The sequence below is a fragment of the Mesocricetus auratus genome, unplaced genomic scaffold, assembly GCF_017639785.1.
Source record: "Mesocricetus auratus isolate SY011 unplaced genomic scaffold, BCM_Maur_2.0 Super-Scaffold_100010, whole genome shotgun sequence".
Taxonomy (NCBI): Eukaryota; Metazoa; Chordata; class Mammalia; order Rodentia; family Cricetidae; genus Mesocricetus; species Mesocricetus auratus.
Window position 1 is genome coordinate 40987485 of NW_024429194.1, and position 20718 is coordinate 41008202.

Sequence of the window (20718 nt, forward strand, 5' to 3'; positions counted from 1 at the left end):
CCAACACTCTCCTTTCCATCCATCCTTGTGCTACTACCATCTTCCTGTCCAGTCACCTGCTCAAGCGTTGTCCTCTTGTGCTGAATGTTCCTCTATCAGGAGTCATCCCTTCTGTAAGCTGTTAGTGTATTTACTTGTCGCGGTCTTTCAATCGCTCATGTAAAGACTGATGGGATATCATGACACTGAGCTTGCAATAACTGCAAAAGGAGCTGATAAAATGCCTCAATCTCTTTTTCCTTTCCTCTCTTAGACATGTTCCTCCAAACCTCCATATTTTCAGTTTAATATTCACTGAAGACCTTCACAAACTCTCCATGAATTTGCTGAGGGAACAGAACTAATGAATTTTCTGGGAGATCAAAAGTTATAAGAAAAACCAAACTGGAACTTTTAAGTTAGTCTAAGGCAGAGTTTGGGTGCCCCCTTCACGGGAAAGAACTAGGAACAACATGAGGAAGAGAGGGGTTGATGAACCGTAGGAGGTCTGAAGCTTGTGCCCATTAATCAAGATGGGAGGACAGAAACCACATTTTATACTTCTTTATTTTATGACCCCTCCCGTGTGTGTGTGTGTGTGTGTGTGTGTGTGTGCGTGCGTCCTTGTGTGCGTGTGTGTGTGTGTGTGTGTGTGTGTGTGTGTGTGTGTGTGTGTGTGTGTGTGTGTTAGGGTGCTTGTGTATGGGTATCCATTTAGGCCAGAAGAGGGCGTTGAATCTCCTTGAATTCTGTTGATTGTAGGCAGCCCAATATGGGTGCTGGGAACCAAACTCCAGTCCTCCACAAGAGCAGCAAGAACTCTTAAGCCCCAGGCATCTCTTCTGCCCAGACAGATATTTGGATTCCCATATGCTTTGAACAGAGAGGGCCTGATGTGTCTCAGGCAGAATTTAATTTCCAACGAAAAGTTTTCAAACACGGAGAATGTTAAGCACCAAGATTACTCTTGATTCTTTGTGCTTCAAATAGGATTAGCGTCTAATTTAGACTATCCTTTCTTTCTGCAGGTAAACGGGGCTTCGAGCTCTTGGGTCTGGAACTGAATTCACTTTCTTTAACCACGTGTTTACCAATGAGGGTAGGGAACGTGGGACCCCCATCACTGCTGTCTTGGAAGGTGCCTCCCAGAGCGTCAGAAAAAAACGAAAACACCCTGTGTCTTTAAGACTCTGAGGTCGGGAGGCGGGCCTCCGCCTCGGCGTGCCCGCTGATTGGCCAGGCCTGCAGGAAGTGGGCGGTGAACGCGCCGTGTCTGTTATTGTCCGCGCCGCGCGGTTGGCGAGACCGGCGGAGGAGACGTGCGAGCCCCCTGGTCCGCCAGAGCCCCCCGCTCGCGGGCGTGGGACGCGGGTGGAAAACGGGCCCCCTTCATCCCGCGGGGCTCAGAGCCGCGGCCGCCGTCCCGCGCGCGTGCCGAGCCGCCGTGGGCCGGGGTCCGCTCGGAGGGAAGGGGCTGCCGGAGTGCCTGCCGCGGCGATCGCGTTCCTGTTGGCGTTCGCGTCCCCACCCTGAGCCCCGGCTCCACTTGCGATCTCTCTTTCCCCTGTTCTGCAGGCTCGCTAGCGGCGTCATGGCTCAGAGGGCCTTTCCGAATCCTTTTGCCGATTATAACAAGTCCCTGGCCGAAAGCTACTTTGATTCTTCCGGGAGGGTGAGTTGAGGGAGGCCTGTGTGGCCGCCCACCCGCCTCCCCGCCCCAGGGCCCCCGAAGGACCTCCCTCCTGCCCTGGAGGGTGGGGCGCTCATCCCTCCCCTGCCAAAGATGCGCGACCGCCGCTGACTTACATAAGTGTCTAAGTCTGGATGTACTGAGCCCTAACGTATTGGGTAGGGAATAAAATGCCGTTGTCGACCTCATTAGCGGTGGAAGAAATAGCCTGAGGTATTAGGAGTGTCAGTTACAAAGATTGTCTTCGAAGTTCACTCCCGGAGGGACCTGGCTGTATTCACGTTATTTCTTAGTGGATGCTGCTGAGATAAATGTGACCAACAGACCTGAAATAATTTGTAATTCTACTGTTTTTCGAAGCCATCTTTAAAGTTGAGAGTGGGGAGCCAAAGATTATAAAAACTATTCGTGGTTAGCGTTAGGGTTAACCTGGCTTCCATATCACGAGGCACTTGGGCGAGGAGAGCCTGGGGTGTGGCACCAGGTACCTGTTTTCACATGCCTCTTTGGCCAGTTGGATTATTGTTAGGAATACCTAGTTTTGGCAGATCCCTGAGAGAGAGCTGGAGTGTGCAAACACTGTGTAGCCCAGGCTGAAATCATGATAGCCCAGGCTGGCCTTGAAATCCCTATCCTCCTGCCTCAGCCTCCCAATACTAGGATTAAAAGAGTAGGCTGCTGTATCCAGTGACCATAAATTTTTAAAATATTTTACCAGCTTATTCCTTTGAAGCTTGTCGATGCTGCAGAGTGACGATTTAGCCGGTGGGGTTCTTGTCTGTTGGGTTTATGAGGTTCTCTCACCTCTGAAACCTCTCTCACCTCTGAAACCGCCTTAGTCAGTCATTCAGTGGGAGGGGCGAACTTGGGAGATGCAGTGTGTGTGTGGAGCTGGGGGGCCTTTAAGACTGGATTGATCTTCTGGGACAAAGCTGTGTGTACTTGTCTGGTGTCCTGTGACCCTCCTGTCGCCATCGGGTCCTGTGTTCTGCCTCCCTCCCCAGATCTGAAGCTAAGGTGTAAGTTAGTCCTGTCTGGTTGGTTAGTCCTGCTGCTTCTTGCTGACTTGGCAGAGGGAACCTTTGAAAAAGTGTCCTAATGAAAAATGTCTCAACTTCACTGTTCGGTTTTAGGCCGCTCATAAATCAATGTTTTTATACGTTTAATTTGTGTGGAATTTTCTTGTTCTTGTTTTGTTTTTGTATTTTTTCCTTCAAAAAAAAAATCCACTCATTGTTATGTGTGTTCTGTGCAGGCCCATACATGTTACAGGCATTTAGAGAGCATAGGAGCTAGTTGTTGCCTTCTGCCTTGAGGTGTGGCCTACTATTTCTGCTGATGATCGGTGTATTCCAGGCTAGCTGGGCCTCTGGGTAACTCTTGTCCCTGCTCCCCATTTTGCTGTAGGAGCACTGGGATTAAGGTATGGGTTGCCACATTTGGCTTTTTACGTGTTCTGAGATCAAATGCTGGCTAGTCCGGCTTTCATAGCTAATGCTTTGGTGCACTGACACATCTTAGCCCGTTTTCTTTGGACTTTTGGACACTAAGCTAAAACTCACTTTGTAGCCCAGACTGACTGGCCTTTAACTCAAAGTGATGCTCTTGCCTCAGCTTCCTGAGTATTGGTATCATAGGTATGAGCCACCACATCCAGCTCTCAACACTCATTCATTCATTCATTTCTTGAAGTGTCTCACTATGTAGCTCTTGCTACCCTGGAACTCACTATGAAGTCCAGGATGGCCTCCAACTCACCAAGGTCCATTTGCCTTTTTCTCCTAAGTACTGGAATTATGGAGATGTATCACACAAGACACAAATCCAAACTCTAAACCCAAATAGTAAGGTGACATATGTTAGAACATAGTTTGGAGATCCTACAAAGAAAATGGCATTCATTTTAAAGTCCTTTAATGTTGAATGGAAAAGGTCAAACCCTAGAGCCCTGGCTGCCTCCTGTTAACACATGGATGTGATGTGGGAGGAGCTTCCTGGCTGCCTCCTGTTAACACATGGATGTGGGAGGAGCTTCCTGGCATCTGCAGGCATTCTTCACACTTTGAATTTCAGTGATGGGGTGTTGACCTGAATTTCAGTGATGGGGTGTTGACCATAGTCTTTATTCTCAGGCAGGTCACCTTATGTGTGTGTGGGCCTCGTAGAAAATGACTCCTGATGGCAGGTGGACCAGGACTGTGAATACACATGGTCTCTGCTCAGAAGATGGCTATGGTCATGTCAGCTGCTCCTTGACGTTTATGAACCTTACAGACTTTTTTTATATTAATATCAAAGTCCATTATGTCTTACTAAATGTGTTTCAAGTCTTGTAGAAGTCCTAACCTTTTGACAGAGATTATAATAACAGGCATGTGTCTGTCAAGCTGTGGATTCTTAGTGATGCTTATACTACAGTGGCCACAGATCTTATCAGGGATGCTCCTCAGAGGTGAATCTTTGAAAATATGAACGTTAGTGTGGCACTGCCTTCTTACAGTCTGTACATGTCCGTGTGTGCAGAGAGGCATGCACATGTGTGGGTTAGAGGATGATGTCTGTTGCTACCTGTGTGCTGTCCTTTGTTTTTTGGTGGTTGTTTTGGTTGTCTAGCATGGAGCTTGCCAAGTAGGCCATGACTGGCTGTCTGGTGAACCCTCAGGAATCAGCATGCTTCCTCTTCCTCACCTCTCAGATTATAAGCACATGCCAGCATGCCCAGCTTTAAGCACATGCCAGCATGTCTCACTTTTATATATACTGGCTCTAGAGGTCAAATTCAAGCTTGTAACGCAAACACTTTACTGATAGAGCCACCTCCCTAAACCAACATGTTCTTAAAACAAGTGGCTTGGCAGGTAAAAGTGCTTGCCAGACAAGCTAAGGACCCAGGCAGAAGGAGAGAACTAACTCCTGCAGTTGTCCTTAAACCTCTACCCATGTGCTTGTCATGCATGCATGAACAGGTACACACACAGAATAATAAAACAGAGACTCTAGCCAGTTTAGCTTTGAGATTACAGTCTTTCCATGATGAAACATGTGTCTGCACTTGGAATGTTTTGACATTTACTGGTTTTCTGTAAAGTCCTAGCATACTGAGTTAGTTGGTACATTGAAGTACAGTACTTTGAAAATGCTTTCCAGTTGCCTTCTTAATGAATATGCCTTTGTGAGAGAGCAGAAGAGATGACTTCACAATTAAGAGCATTTGTTTCTCTTCATAGGACCCGAGTTGTAGTCCCAGAACCCACATGGAAGCTCACAACTGTCTATAACTCCAGTTCAGGGGATCAGACACCTTCGTTGACCTCTCAAGGCACCAGGCACAGACAGTACACAGACAAACTATCACAAACCCACATAGATAATAAAACTTAATCTGAAAAAGTTAAGAAGAATATGACTTGTGAGCCTCAGCTTGCCCATCAGTTCTGTAGGCCCTCATGTGGGTGTCACTAACCCCAAGACCCCAGCATTAGAGTCATCCTTGGCACAGAGTGGGTGGCCTGTAAGAAGCCATGGGGTGGGGCAGGTGTTACTCTCCAGCTCCAGGAAGGTAGCTGCAGTTTGAAGATGGCAGGAGCTGAGCAAGGGCATGCAGCCAGTAACAGGTGAGGACCAGCCGGGCCTCTTTGTGCTACACGTGTTGAGTTAGGAGCTCATCCTAGGCATGGTGTGCTTTGTGCTTGAGGTTCCTGATGACCATGGATGTGTTTTGCTTTTTAAATGCAGCTGCTTTATCCATTCTTAAAAGTAACAGAAACCAATAGAGTATTTCCTAAGGGGGTTAACATTGTCATGGCTTGGAAGCCAACAGCTGAGATTCAATGGGTGTCTATAAGAAAAGAACTTTTACCTAGTGCAGTGGAGCACACCTAAGTCCCAGCACTCAGAAGGCAGAGGCAAAGACATCTCTGAGATGAAGGCCAGCCTGTTCTTTCCTTTCTGACTGTGTAGCCTAGGCTAGTCTCAAAGTAGCCGACCTCCTGCATCAGCCTCCCAAATGCTGGGCTTGCAGGCATGCACTGCCATAACCTAGCTCATGGTAACTTTTTAAAATAAACATCTTGGCTTAAATATGAACTTTCTGTGTGGTTTCTGGGAAACCTAAACCTTTAAGGCTGCTTTACATTTTACATGATGACATTTTATTTTCATGAATAGAAAACGTCACCATGGAGGTATTATTAATTCTGTTAGTGTGATTGACCCTTTTTAAAAATGTTGTCCATTCATTTCTACAGCTGACTCCTGAGTTCTCACAGCGCTTGACCAATAAGATTCGAGAGCTCCTTCAGCAAATGGAAAAAGGCCTAAAGTCAGCAGATCCTCGAGATGGCACTGGGTACACCGGCTGGGCAGGTAAGGAGAGAGTGCTGACTGAGCTAGCATGTACCCTGGTGAGAGCCAAAGGAGGACCTTCCCACAGCAGTTAGGCGCGGGCACAGCCTGCAGGCCCTCCTGTGTGTCTGGGAGTGCAGAGCTCCCCACCCCGCAGTCGCCTTTCAGAGTGCATGTTGTTTAGGGAGGGCAAGCACACAGTGGGCATTCATGCCTGGCGTTGGCGTTTTTACTGGTTTTGTGAAGAGAAAAACTGGAGGATTTGAGAGAGACAGCGAAGGAGAGCTGAGGGACCACAGTTAGCCTCACTGCTGCAGACAGGATGCTGTCAGAATACGGAAGAAAGCAGTCTAGGGTGCAGTGTTTCCCACGCGTTTTGAATGGTAGAGAGGCTCCATTCGGAGTTTTAGGGCTTTGAATCTGAAAATGCAGGTTCATGGGCCCCACTGCAGAGTTTGTCAGTGATTCATAAGCAGAAGCCAGAAATGTGCATTTTACAAACAAATGTGGAAGCTGATCTGGGAGCTGCTATATAAGAGACACTGGCTAAGAGCAAGCTTGTCACAACCCTCTTTAGTGCGAGGAGACACATTTCCTGACTGTAGCATGGTTGGAAGGAACTTTAGGCCACCTTTTTTTTTTTTGAGACCGCATCTCACAGTGTAACAATCTTGGCTGGCCTGAAACTCAGTTTATAGATGGGGTTGTCCTCAAACTCACAGTGTTCCACCTGCCTCTAACTTCCAAGTGCTGGGATTAAAGACATGTGCCACCAAATAATGTTGGTCTGACGTTTTATGCTTACTATGTGTTTTAGAACCTAAACACAGGAAACATTAGTGGAGAATAAAATGAAAGTATTTTGTGTCAAGAAGGAAGTTATTGAAGTGTCATTTATTACCTACTGTAATTTCAGCAATAGTGTAATTGACCGACTCATCTCAATAATAAAGAGCTTTGCGGTCTTTATTTTAAATGAACAGAATTTGGAGAAAACAGTAAGTTCTCTACACAGTGCTGTGGCATGTCCTTCCCTGCCAGATTATACACTACAAGCCTAGGCTCAGCTGCTTTCCTAAGACATTGGAAATTTGCATTATTTATGAAGTTCATTTTGTGATCTCTGTCCAGAGAAAGAAGCACAGGCTGACCTGTGACAGCTGGCTAGACATAGTTCCAGGGCAGATTACAAAAAGGGACTTATGTCCCTAATTCACCCATTCACATAGGCTAGTATCCTTATAAAGGACTTTGCTTGGGGGAAGGGGAGAGATGGGTGGCTGACTGGTTTCATGTTTGAATGATTAAACAAGGGAAAGTCATCCATCAAACACCCGGAATTGCCAGGGTTACTTGAGAAACACTCTTCCTTCAGCTGAGTTGTTTTTTTTCTCACAAGTGAAATGGTCCTGGTTTAAGCTTCTTGGCTATGTTACATTTGTGGTGTCATCTCCTTCAGATGTCACTGTCTGACCCTCAAGCAACTCTCTCTCAGTGCTGGCTCTGGGAAGCAGCTTCCATGGCCAGCATCTGAGGCAGATTGGCACATTCAACAGTGAGGATGTCTTCAGTTGCTGGTGGGTTTCTGAGGAAGCATAAAACTGTGTAGATAAATTTGCTAATGGCTTTTGAGACAAGGTTCCTAATGTTCCCTCATCGAACACTGTTAAAATGCTATTATTCCCGCATAAAATGAACCATCTCCCCCCGTGTTTGGATACATTAAGGCTGTCCTGTGCCAGTATTCAGTCTGAAAAATGTAAGACTCTGAGTTGATTAAGATAGACTGCTGATTGACCACAGGAAATCATAATCTGTAAGCCTTCAATTTATGGACTACTGTCTAGTGACAGCTAGTTTCATTTCTGAGCATTGCATCCACGAGCAACACAATGGAAGAACTTGATGCTGTGTGTCACAGCAGTGACAACTTAATGACGTGTACCCTTGTATGTGATTTGTGTGTGCCCAGGTATCCTTCTAAAAACGATGCTTTAAAACAAACAAACAAAGAAACATACTTCATTTTGGCTTTGCTCAGCAAAGAATTTGGAGTTTAGGACCTTACTTTTATAAAAACTACCTACTGTTGCTCATTTTGCTAAGTTATCCACAAATTTAGGAAATGCTATTTCATTGTAGAAAACCTATAAAACTTCCTTCAACACTGACTTTTATTGAGCATTTGTTGTCTGTCAATGGTTGGGGAAAACTGTTAAAAATTGTCTTTATGTTTCAGTGTAGTTTGTGTGAGCCAAGACTGTGATTACAATTAATTATAAATTTAAATTAACATTTTATTATCTAGTGGAAATATGACTGATAGCCTGTGCTGACGCAGGTAGCATTAAGATTTGGGATGGATTAGTTCGTCGGTTTAAATACTATGATAATGTTTCTCCTATGGAAAAGTCATGGAGGAAGTTGACAGGAGCCCAGGTTCCTCTTCTGCTTTCTCACTCCATAGACACTAATTCTACCTCTTGGTCACTATGGCTGCTAAAGGCTAGCTATTTCTTCAGCTTTTCTGGCTGCTAGAAGGAAAGGGAGCAAAAGAAAAATGCATTTCCTTCCCTTAAAAAGATGTTGTGGATATGGGGCTGGAAAGACGGCTCAGAGGTTAAGAGCACTGGCTGCTCTTCCAGAGATCCTGAGTTCAATTCCCAGTAACCACATGGTGGCTCACAACCATCTATAATGAGACCTGGTGCCCTCTGCTGGCCTGCAGGCATACATGCAGACAGAATACCGTATACACAATAAATAAATTTAAAAAAAAAAGATGTCGTGGATGTTCCCACTCAGTGTTCAAGTTCTCCTCAGTGTTCATGGGTGTACTATCCCATGGCCACTGCTGGTTACAAAGGAAGTGTGGCTCATGTAGGCTGCTAGCTGGATTTCATTGAAAAAGAAGAATGTAGACTTTCAGACAAAAACCTCTATTCATATCTTAGAGCTCCTATGTACAAGCAAAACTATCTTAATTATGTGTTGTACAGCAAGTTGGACATGGTCCTCATTTTTATTTTTCCATCTGCAAATTCTCCCTTATGTCTGTCCACTTGGTCAGGAATTTTGTAAGAATGAACTTACTAATGTCTTAAATTTTTAAATCAGGTAAGCAATATTTCCCCCTCTTCATTTTCAAAGGAACTCAAAACAGTTTTCTTCTTTTGGAAAAAGAAGTCTTCATCTCACACATAATGGTTTCTCCATAAACCCTGCTACGGAGAAATATTTCAGAATTCCAATTTCTAACTTCTGCCTGGTGCTCAGTGTGCCTCCCCTCCAGGAGAGAGAGCGGCTGGTCCTGCCTCTCTAACTGATGATCTAGTTCTCCATCTCCCTTTCTTCTCCTTTCAAACCCTTGTTTGCTAGCGTGGATTTCCCTGTGCTATACTTACATCAGTCCATACTGACCCCACAGGAGCACGTCTCTGTTCTCCCTCATGACTGAGATTTAAAGCTACAGACTGAGACTTTGCAGCTCCCTGATGCTTTGTATGTGCTGTTGGCTTGCCTAGGTAGCCTTGAAGATGAAAGGGTTCAAGTGGAGAGAGGAAGCTCTGTGTGTTCAGTGCTACATGTGTACTTACATCCAAACGAATGCACTCCCATAGCTTTTCCATCTTCTGTCTTTTCGTGAACCCCAAGACGAATAGGAACAAGGTACTTCAACTTTCTGCCAAGGCACCTCTGTGTGATGTGTGCTTTGGAAGATAGCCATTACAATTAGAAGCTTTCCATCTGATTCCACCTAATAGTGTGGTCTAATAGCTAATTCTGTCTTGGATAAGAGTAAACTTTAGAATGCCCACATGTGTGCAAAGTACATTATTAGTAAGAGTTACTATGTGTATGGTTAAATAAAACTTAAAGTACATAAAGGGCTGGCAAGATGGCTCAGGGTAAAAGGCATGATTCCCAGCCCCCAAATACAAACTGAGAGCACAGCAGCCCACTTGTAACCAAGCCCAGTCAACACTCTTTTGTAACCCTCAGGAGGTGGAGATGGTATCCTTGGGCACACTGGCCAGCTAGACTACCCAAATCTGCCAGCTTCAGGTTTAGCAAGAGACCCTGTCTCAGCATGTAAGGTATAAATTGGCCAAGGAAAACACATGTCATCAACCTCTGGCCTCCACACACACAGGTCACCATGTGTGCAAACACATGAACACTACACACAGATATACTAAAGTAACTGGAGAAGGAGGAGGAAGGTGGACAGCCCTCACTTTTCAAACTTCTGCAACAGGGCTATCATGGTTTTACTCTAAAATGGAACATGAGGATATTTTACAGAACTGAGCATGTTAACTGTGTGGTTTTAGTCAAATTTAAACATTGTGCCTATGAGATGCCTTCATTAAGCCTCACAGCCCTGGCATTTATCCTTTTATACTTGTGATGTGGTAGAGAAGCAAAATTCCATGACCCTGGAAAGAAAAGAGGAAAAGTCAAAGCACTGCTCCTACTAACAGTCACTCTGACACTGGCATGACAGGAGGAGTGAGAACGGGCACAGACATCAGTGCCCGTGGGGAAGCAGATCCCATCCACGGCTTTCCTGTAACCCCCTGCTTTGCCTGTGTATCTCCTCCACGGTGTGGAGTCCATAGAGGGTTCCCATGTCAGATCTGAGAAGCGGAAGCAGAGCAAGGCCAAGTTCTTGGGCTCCACAGCCAGCAGGTGATGATGATAGGCTCTACCCGGCAGGCCTGCTAGCATCATGACCTGCCTTTGCCTTTGGAGTGAGTCTGTGCCTATTTCCTACCAACTGCTGCATTTGTCTTCATTGTGTGCATTTGTCAGCGAAGATTTTCTTCATATCTCTGACATGGAATAGTTTGAACCATGACAACCTGATGCCTGTACTGTGCAACCAGAGCTCAGTATTCTATTTTTAAAAATATGAAAAGAATTTGAAAAATAATAGGAGAAACATTACCAAGGCAGCAGAGAGAAGGGTAATTACTGTTAAGCCTGAAATTAGGTTATTAAAGATTGGATATAAAGTAAATCCTGGATGTTTTTCTCAGTATTTGCAGCAAAAAAACCTGCATCTCTGGCATTCTTTTGGAGAAAATGTGCTTCCCATAGTCTGACCCTATAGGTACACTCAGTGTAAATTCAGAATAAAACATGAATTGACCCAAAGAAGATTCTTCTCATAATGGCTTGTATTTGAAAAGAGTCGTTGAGAATCGTGGGTTCTCATCCATCTAAAAGTCAGTTAACAGCTATTAATAAGTGACATTTCAAATGAACAGGCTCAGTGGTTTCACCGGAATGCTCCTTTATAATGTATTGCACTGAAGGGTAATGCACAGTGATTGAGGTGTGGCATGTGACCACAGTCAGTGTTGGGCTGCGTATTTACAGTCTCCATCTCCTCCCAGCAGACTAACCACTGGCAGGGTAGGAGCTTGGATGCAGAAAACTGCAGGAGGGGAACCCTATAGACAAATCTATGGCCAGCTGCTGGCTCTGTGATGGTCCAGCGATGTATAGGACACTCTGAAGGACATAGTGCTACATGTCACTGGGATGAGCTGCCTTTTGTTCCAGCGAAGACTGCAGATCTTAGAATGTCATCCACAGTTGAAATCACAAAAGACTAGTGAAGAGTTACTGTGTGAGGTAAAGGGTTAATGGGCAGGGACATTCCTCTGTTAAAAGTAGGCGTTTATTTGAACACTGCTTCTCTGACATAACAGCAGAGTTAAGTAAACCCAAGGGAGGGCCCATCTCACTGGTGTCTTTAGGAAGCATGAGGAAAAGTGCTAGCCTTCGTGAAATGTCACTTTTCCCCACTCCTTGCTGTGATGATTCCTCAGAGAAATGGTGATCAACTTACACTTTAAAAGAGAAAAAGCCATGCGCACAAAGAGCTCGAGGGGCTGCAGCGCTGAAAGGCATGGGCTAAGCGCCTGTTAACCAACTCAGCGAGTTAATGAGGCTACGATTGGCATGCATGTCCTCTTCTCAAGCATTAGATAACATTTTTAATAAGAAGAACTACAGCGTGATCCCTGGAGTAATATTAACTTGGGCTCTAAACGTAGGTCATTAGTGTTTCAAGATGCTGTTCCTCTGATCTGCCAAGTGGTTAGCTGTTAGCTGCCACATTAGCATGTGGCTCTCAGTTACCGCTGACACGAGATTTATTTGAAAGAAATCATTCTGGCCAGTTGTCTTCTCTTTGCAATTTGATCTCTCTTTATTAGAAGCTCCCCTACCAGAGCCCGCGTTTCAGTGTCTAATTGAGCCCTGAGCAGACGTCCCCTTCACCTTCATGAGAAGCACCCTTCCCTCTAAGCCAATGCCATTGGATGTGGATGGACACTGGGTTCTCTAGAGCCCTCCTTACCAGCCACTGGAAGATAACTACATGGTCTGTTGGCTTTCTGAGTTACACATCAAAGCATATGATGCTGCTGCTGTACTGTAGCTCATGTTACTAAGGCACACATTTAAAACAAGTGTGTTGGGCTTAGATGTTCAAAGGGTGCTCAGGTGAAGCGCAGAGAGAGAGGGTGACAGTGTTTGTACGCAAATCAGAATAAATGGCAGAAGGGGACTCAGGAGATGACTCAGTTGGTAAAGTGTGGAGTTCAGATCCCGAGCACCCATGTAAATTCTGAGTTGGTGTGGCGGCCACCTGTAATTCCAACATGCTGAGTGTGGACACAGATCCCCAGAGCAGTCTGGGTAGCTAGACTTACAGGTTTCATTAAGAGGCCCTGACTCAGTGACTAAGGTAGAGACTAATTCAGAAAGACCTTGAGCCTAAACATACATGGGCATGCACGCACACACACGCACAAGCACACAAACATGTATGTGCACACACACACACAGAGAAGAAATGGTAGAAAGGAAATCAGGCCGACTTAAGCAATGATCATTACAGACAGCACCAGAAAGGCTACAGCTGTGCCTGTCTAACTGTAACCCAAAAGAATTACTTAAACTAGGTGCAAGGGAAAAAGAATGAAAACTCAGTTCAGTTTATATCTGTCGGGATGTGATTCAGTTCATCACAGCCCCAGTGTTGGGTCAAGTTGAGACAAAAATTTGGGAATTAGCTGACAAGTTTTACCATATCTAATTTGTAAATAGTAAAACTGGCAAAGAGCGGATCATTGAGACGTTGGCTTCTCTTACCCCTTGATCTGAACTTCTCCCCAGACTCAGCACCTGATAGTCCCGGGTTACCATGCCGGTAAATAGGAAGGAAGTGAACAGAGGGGGACAGAGGACTCTAACGGCTAGTGAAAAGCCGGATGGCTTCTATAAAGACCAGTTGTCTGTCCTCACAGATCCGAAAGGGAGGAGAGATGCTGAAATGTGGGAAGGCACCCTGTCCCTTTAGATGAGAGACAGAGATGGGATAAAGTGACTTACCATCCAGTGAGGTTCACTGCCTAATGGGATCGGACATGAGTCAGTGTATGCCAGGGACTACTCTGTGTAGCCACACGACTCAGTCATTCTATAGAGAAGCTGCTGTTGTCTCAGTTTTCAGAAGAGTGCTAAGGCTTACTAAATGGGCTGTATTTGCACAGCTCGGAAGGGGAGAGACAATCTTGGACCCCTGCATGAAGAGTCCATGTTCTTACCGCTTTAGCTTACTTGTCCCCTGTTCTGCCAGTCTGATAAACGGCTAGCAGCCCTTCTATATTTGTCCTTTAGAGGCAGAGGGCTGCTAGACCCTGAGTGAAAGGAAGAACGTGTGATGTTCTTAAATCCTGGTTCCGCGGTTATATGGCAACTGTGGAAATAGCTAAAATGAAAAGGCCCATATTTGAAGGGCTCGTTTGACATCTTTTGCTACTCTTTGTTTGGGGTAGTATTAAATGGGAGTGCAGAATCATGCCTGCTTTCTTCCCAGATTGCCTGTGTGAAAATCTCGGGGGATTTGTGCAGCCAGCAGCCCACAGAGGGCAGCTCTGGTCTCACGACTGAGCAGATACCACCATGAGTACCCTACCGACACCCAGCTTGGGTGGGTAGAGCTGTACACAGTAAAATCATCACCAGAAAGAAACTGCTGCCCTGGCAGCAACTGATTTTGTTGCTGAAATATGTGCACATGCCTAATCATTGACACATAAGATTGAGGAACAGTTGTGAAATTATAGTAGAAAACGCCAACTTGTACAGAAAGGCAGGTGGTCATGGGTAATGGGAGTTCCTTGGGGGTTTTCACTTACATTTCCCAAGTCTGAAAGGAAGAAAACATAGTAACTGATGATGAACTTTTAAAGTTTCAATGGATGATTTCAGTTGGACTGGAATTTTCCCTCCCCTCTCCTTTAGTAGTTAATCTGACTTTCAGACTACTGAGTGCTGGTGGATACACTGCCTACTGGTTGTTGAATAAATGAAAAGTGTTAAGAAGTAATCTCTAACATTACAGAGACATGTTTGGGAGACTCATGTGTCAGGAGATTTTATCATCTCCTTATACATTTGAGATGCAGTGAGGCTTTGATTGGTCAAGAAGAATAGAACTAATGATCCCTCAAACGCAAAGGCTTAGTATTAATTACTTCCCAGCAGCTGGCTATCCTTACAGCACTGCTGAGGCTCAGTAGCTGAGTAAGGAAATTGCAGATTTAGCTGTGTCCCGGAACATTTGGCCCTCTCCCCAGAGTGGCGGCTCTGGAAAGAAACAGCCAGCATTGATGATGTCTCTTATAGCAGGCTTTTGTGGCCTCACAGTGTATTATTTTTTCTTCTTAAAGTAAATTAGTTGTGAACATTTCAAAGCCACATTTACAGGATAAGTTTGAGGCAGCCCCAGACTTCCTCAAGCGCCTTGCACAAAGGAACACTTAGCCTTGCTCAGTAGAAGTTGTGTTAGAACATTTTGCCTCAGTGGAAATGTAGTTTGCTGACATCTTGGAAGCCGCTGGCCAAGTAGAGGTGTTGAACATTTCAAATGTGACAGTGTAACTAGAAATGTGTTTCCTGTTTAATGGACTTAAGTGTATGCAGTTCTAGAGAGCAGAGGTTGGCATAAGATACTACAGGCAAGAGCGAGAGCAGGCTTCCAGAGCCTAATGACATGTGCCTCAGTTTCTCCTGGCCACCCAGGCCAAAGACTGGCAAGTCAGCTTGCTTTGCTTTGTTTTAAGGAAAGACAATTCTCCATTGCCCTCCCGCTGCTCCTGACACACATTGGGAACCATTGCCAACGTGCAGTTACACAGCATTAAGATGTTTCCCAAATGCTTCCTCACCACATTTTCTGACTGTAGGATTCATTAATAAATATTGTCTAATTAGATTTTTGCTTTATCCACTTCTTTAAGTCTTCCCTTCTCTTGGATTATACTGTCCTTTTATAATGTCCACGTTTCAGCCATGTGTATGAACAAAGCTGAAAAATAGTGTAAGCCAAAGGCCTTAACTTACACAACTTAATGACACTAGTTTTCATGGAGTGGACCAACCAAAATAAGAAATGGGTAACATTTAACCTGAATTTTAATGTTACAGTTGGGCCAGTGACATGGAACAGTGAGTAAAGGTGCTTGTGCCAAGCCTTACAACTTGATCTCCATCCCCTGGACCCACATGGTGTAGCAGGCTAGAACAGATGCCCACAAGTCCGTCCTCTGACCCCCACGTATGTGCCATGCACACACACCCTAACGCAGAAATGAAATGCAAGTTTTAAAAGAAAACATTTAAAGACTTTTAAGGTTTGTGTTCATGGAAATGTCAAAATTGATTCAGGTTCATGAGAAGGAGGCTTATATTTTTAAACAAAATACTTCTAAAGTAGAAAAATAGATGAAACTTATTCTTACAATTAAGTATAATCAAAACTTAAATAGTACTAGAATATTTTCTGTGATGGTAAAAAACTTAAAAGATAGAAACGGGAGAAATTTATCTGTTTCCATAGTTTTTTCTTAGCAAGTAGGGTACAAAGAAACTATCTGTTCTTCAGATGTAAATTGAAGGATTTGCTTAGTTACAAATGGCTGTTGTCTTATTTTAAAGAAGTTGTGTGTTCTTTGATAGATTTACACACTGACAGATGCCGCTCCATGCTGAGACTCTTGCCCAGTTGTATTGAGTCTTTGTTAGGGTTTCTATGGCTGTGATGAAACACCATGACTAAAAGCAAGTAGGGGAGGAAAAGGTTTGTTTGTTTGGCTTATACTTCAGCATTGCTGTTAGTCACTGAAGGAAGTCAGGACAGGAACTCAAACAGGGCAGGCTCCTGGAGGCAAAAGCTGATGCAGAGTCCATGGAGGAATGCTGCTTACTGACATGCTTCCCATGGCTTGCTCAGTCCACCTTCTTATAGAACCCAGGACCAACAGCCCAGGGATGGCACCACCCACCATGGGCTGGACCCTCTCCCCTTTTCATCATTAAATGAGAAAATGCCTTACAGCTGGATCTCATTGAGGCATTTCCTCAGCTGAGGCTCCTTCCTCTGATGACTCTAACTTGTGTCAAGTTGACACATAAAGGCAGTCAGCACGCTGTTGTCATAGAAGCTCTTCCTCATGACATTGCCCTTTAGAGACTTGAAATGTATTAAAAGATGTGTTTCTCCACGGACACAGTGGTAATCTTCTCTTGAGAACCTGCTGTCTGCTATGTGCTGCCATGCTGGTGGTACGCACCAAGTTGTGGGACTAGGTCATTGAGGAGCCATCATGGATTCTGCCTGCCACTCATCCCCATCAAGTTCTGTTGCTTTTACCTCCCAGGCATGTTCATTCTCACCACCTCTCTGTCCTACCCATTGCCCTGTGTCTCATCCCTAATCCTGTAGCATCCTCCTAACTACGCTAGGTCATCCACTGATCCTACCCTTACAGGGCAGCTGTCGTGATTTTTCTTTTAAATACCTTTGCACTATGCTGCTTAAAATGATGCATTTCAAATGAAACCGCCAACATCAGCTTACTAAACCTGAGATACAGCTTTGCTGACTCTCTAACTTTGGAAAGAGCTCTATCCTTTGGAACTAGTCTTGCAAACGTATGGCAGAATACTTAAATAGCAGTGGCTTTAATAGCACAGAAGTTCTCTCTCGTGTGTTAGTAGACAGAATAGGGTCTGGTGTGGTCAGATTTTAGCCCTCAAGACCCAAGGCTACCATCTCTGTGCATCACCACCATCCTAATAGTTTCCAATTCATGGTGTACAATTCCTGCGATGGCCATGCCATCACGTCTGCATTCCAGACAGGAAGACAGTAGAAGGAAGAATACATACTCACTGGGGAGAGCCTAGCCAGACGCATCCCCTGCTGCAGATGTATTCTGCATTGAAATCTGGGGTATGGTTGTTGAGGGGAGATGGGCATACAACATTTAGACCACTGTTACAAGAGGTAAATCTTCGTATTCCAAATGGGAATTTAAAAAGCTTGTCTGAAATGGAAAGAATTAACAGCTAACACGTAGGCTTTCTCTTGGAGTCAGGAAGTCAAACAAATAGGTGGAGTCATTGAAGGTACCTCTGGAAGGCAGGAGTGGGACAGGGAAGGGACCAGAGTATGTAGTATGTTCAGCCTTGCAGTGCTATATGACTCCCAGTGAACAGCATATATATCTTGATGAGGAAAGAGTCTTAACACCTCAGCTGAGGCCAGACCTGTGACAGTTTATCATCAGGACCACAGGCTGCATCTTGGTGTCCCATTTTGCCTGCTATATTTGCATCTTTGCTATCTGTAAAGGTGAAGGTATGCCTATGCACACTGCCTGGGGATCAGGCTCAAGACATTTAGCCCCAGGTAGTGCAGTTCCCCAGTTTTTCTACTATTACATTAAAAAATGTTGATGGGGAATGAAATATCTCTGACGGTGCTACTTTACAAGCAGATCCTAGATTGGCAGCAGCATTCAGCACATAAAGCCCTTTCCATCCTTGGGTGCTTTGTGTAGGAAGAAAGCACACTGGGAACAGGTTGCCTCACCGAAATATGACACCAGGACCCAGAACACAGGGAAGGGGGAAGTGGAACCTGGCCATGCAATCCAAGAAGCTGAAGAAATGATTCTGTGCTCCCAGAGAAGAACCATCCAAACGACTAGCTGACTTTCATGAGGAGTGCATCAGGTCTTAAGATAGTGAGGCAGAGTGGGCTTTGTTAACTGTTTAAGACAAAAGGAACTGATGGTCGTGAGAGACGAGGGTCCGAAAAGGAAAACAGTCACTGCACTTGTATTCAATCACTCTATTTTCTCAAACACCGGTCTTGTTATTATCCAGCTTTGGTGCTGCATCACTTAATTAGGGTTTGAGGCAGCAGTGGGAGTAAGGGGAAGTGAACGGGCAGGAGTGGGAGTGGATTGCGCAGGTGCGTGCTGTGGGTGGCGATGAGGCCCATTAAGGGCATAATTCTGGAAGAAGCTCTTGACGCTGATCATTTGTGAAAAGGAGATTTGTTTCCTCCCCACATACGTGGTTCTGTACACTTGTCTCAGACCTTGAACATCGTCATTCCATCTGCTCATCAACTCTGGAATTACTAACACTGCGCCACTTTGAAAGAGCAGACAAGGTTATTAACTTTGGCAGGAAATGAAAATTTGGCCTTAATATACATGTGAAATTGAATTGTCTGTAACACAAAGCTTTGGAGATTACCCATGCAAAATGGGAAAAGTATCTGAATTTAAAATTGTCCTCAGTACAGTGAAAAGTAATTCTGCAGACTGCATTTTTACTGCACTGAAATCCATGAAGAGATTGGCTCTATTAATTTAGATTTAAACATAGGCTGTGTGTCTTCTAAAAATGGTAAATGAGATGGAAAATGTACTTTACAGGGAAAAAATGTTTCTGGAAATGCCTTAGGCATGCAGACTTCCTTCTCCATGTCTCTGACTGCTCCTCACTGAGCTGGCTTCTGAAGGGGAGCTCTGTCTCCTGTGACAAGCACTTGCAAACACAGATACTGCCTCAGTTACTCTGTAGGCTTCAGGGTGCACAGGAGCAAGGCGAATAGGACCACAACCAAGTTACTGGTAGCTTTTCCTTTAGTCTCCGAAGTAGCATGGTGCCAGAGGAGGCGGCTCTTGACAAGAAAAAAATATTAGAAGACGTTAGTGTATTTTCTCCAATGTCCAATGCCTGCCCACAAGGAAACCAGAATGTAGGACTTGGTGACACAAACCAGCTTGTCACATACACAAAAAAATTAACCTTTTATTTAAAGAGAAGTGAGCTTTCTCATCCCTTGCTCTAAATTGCTTTATGTCACAACAATCATATTTTTGTTCATTATTAATTAACTTTTGTTAATAAACACTTGACCAAAAAAGATTAGGAATGGTCACTGTGTCTGCCTTTGCATCTCTGCCTTGGACAAATCTTAAGAAGTCTTTATTACTTAATAGAATTTTAACAGTGAGGAATACAAAGACAAGTGACTCCCTCTGCCTTTTCTTAGAGCTGACTCACAGTAAGCAGAGCTGAGACTAGAAAGAAGTCACCTGACTTGCAGATAATGTCACGTAGCTTATCAAATTCAAGCCGGATGAGGGGGGTCACACACCAAAGTAACACAGTGAGGTGCCCGTCCTCATCTCCACTTGCTTTCTCCTTGCTTTCCAGGCATTGCTGTGCTTTACCTACATCTCTATGATGTGTTTGGGGACCCTGCCTACTTGCAGATGGCGCACGGCTATGTAAAGCAAAGCCTAAACTGTTTGAGCAAGCGTTCCATCACCTTCCTGTGTGGCGATGCAGGCCCCCTGGCTGTGGCTGCCGTGCTGTATCACAAGATGAACAGTGAGAAGCAGGCAGAGGATTGCATCACACGGTAATCATGGGTGTTTGTGAGGAGTGCTACCTAGACATCATTAGCATTCTGCATGTGTTAGCAAAAGAACATTCTACTGAGTTTACTTTTCTCTCAGCAGATCAGTCTTCCTCCTGCATTTGATCAGTTCTCATATTCCTGTTATAGTTAAGGAATAGCCTTGTAATCCTTATCTTAGTACAAGACAGAAGACACTGGCGTGGTCCAGATCAAGTATCAATTCCCTGGGATCAAAGCCCTGATCGTGGGATAACTAATTCACTGTGCTCCCTAAAATCAACATTTGAAAAGGAAGTGGTTCTCTTCTTGTAAGCCAGGGACCAAAAACTAATTCTAGGCTGCCATCCCAGATGGTTTGGGTGTGGTCAGAAAACTGTGTCAGGATGATCCTGAATTGAAGGCCAGAAAAGGCTACATACTTAGACCATCTGTTAAATCTAATAATAATAAGGATGATGATAACAATGGTGATGACTGCCTTTCTTGGGGGCAGTGGCATACAAATCTAGATTGTCATTTTGAATATAACAATGGTAATGACTGCCTTTCTTGGGGGCAGTGGCATACAAATCTAGATTATCATTTTGAATATAACTCATGGTCTCACTATGCATTGGTGACTTTTAGAGAATTATTAAACTTTTCCACAAATAGACAACATTTATTATCTTTGTAAAGTTATTGAGCATTCTGTTGAACTCTTGAGAAGTTTGACTGGCATGCGGCTCCATGTGGGAGTCTTGGGCTCTCACTGAGCAAATGAATGTCAGCAGGTAGAGTTGCACTTCCAGCACAGTGTGGTCATCCCAGAGCCAGCCTCAGTTTTTATATAACCACTATTCTGTCTTATAATCGCTGGTAGAAATACATAATTGTCCATTTAGTTTGTTGAGGA

The 20718-nt window shown here is 44.6% G+C and overlaps 1 protein-coding gene across 2 annotated transcripts in view; it reads left to right on the forward strand.

Annotated features, from left to right (window-relative positions):
- Positions 1–1227: 1227 nt before the first annotated feature.
- Positions 1228–20718, forward strand: part of Lancl1 (LanC like 1) — a 37502-nt gene continuing 18011 nt past the window's right edge. The window contains exons 1-4 of one of the 2 annotated variants that reach the window (XM_040753394.1): positions 1228–1312; positions 1555–1651; positions 5917–6034; positions 19616–19823. In XM_040753394.1, the coding sequence (XP_040609328.1) occupies positions 1571–1651; positions 5917–6034; positions 19616–19823 (407 nt within the window). In that variant the 5' untranslated portion in view covers positions 1228–1312; positions 1555–1570. The other variant, XM_005070542.4, reaches the window with a different exon arrangement.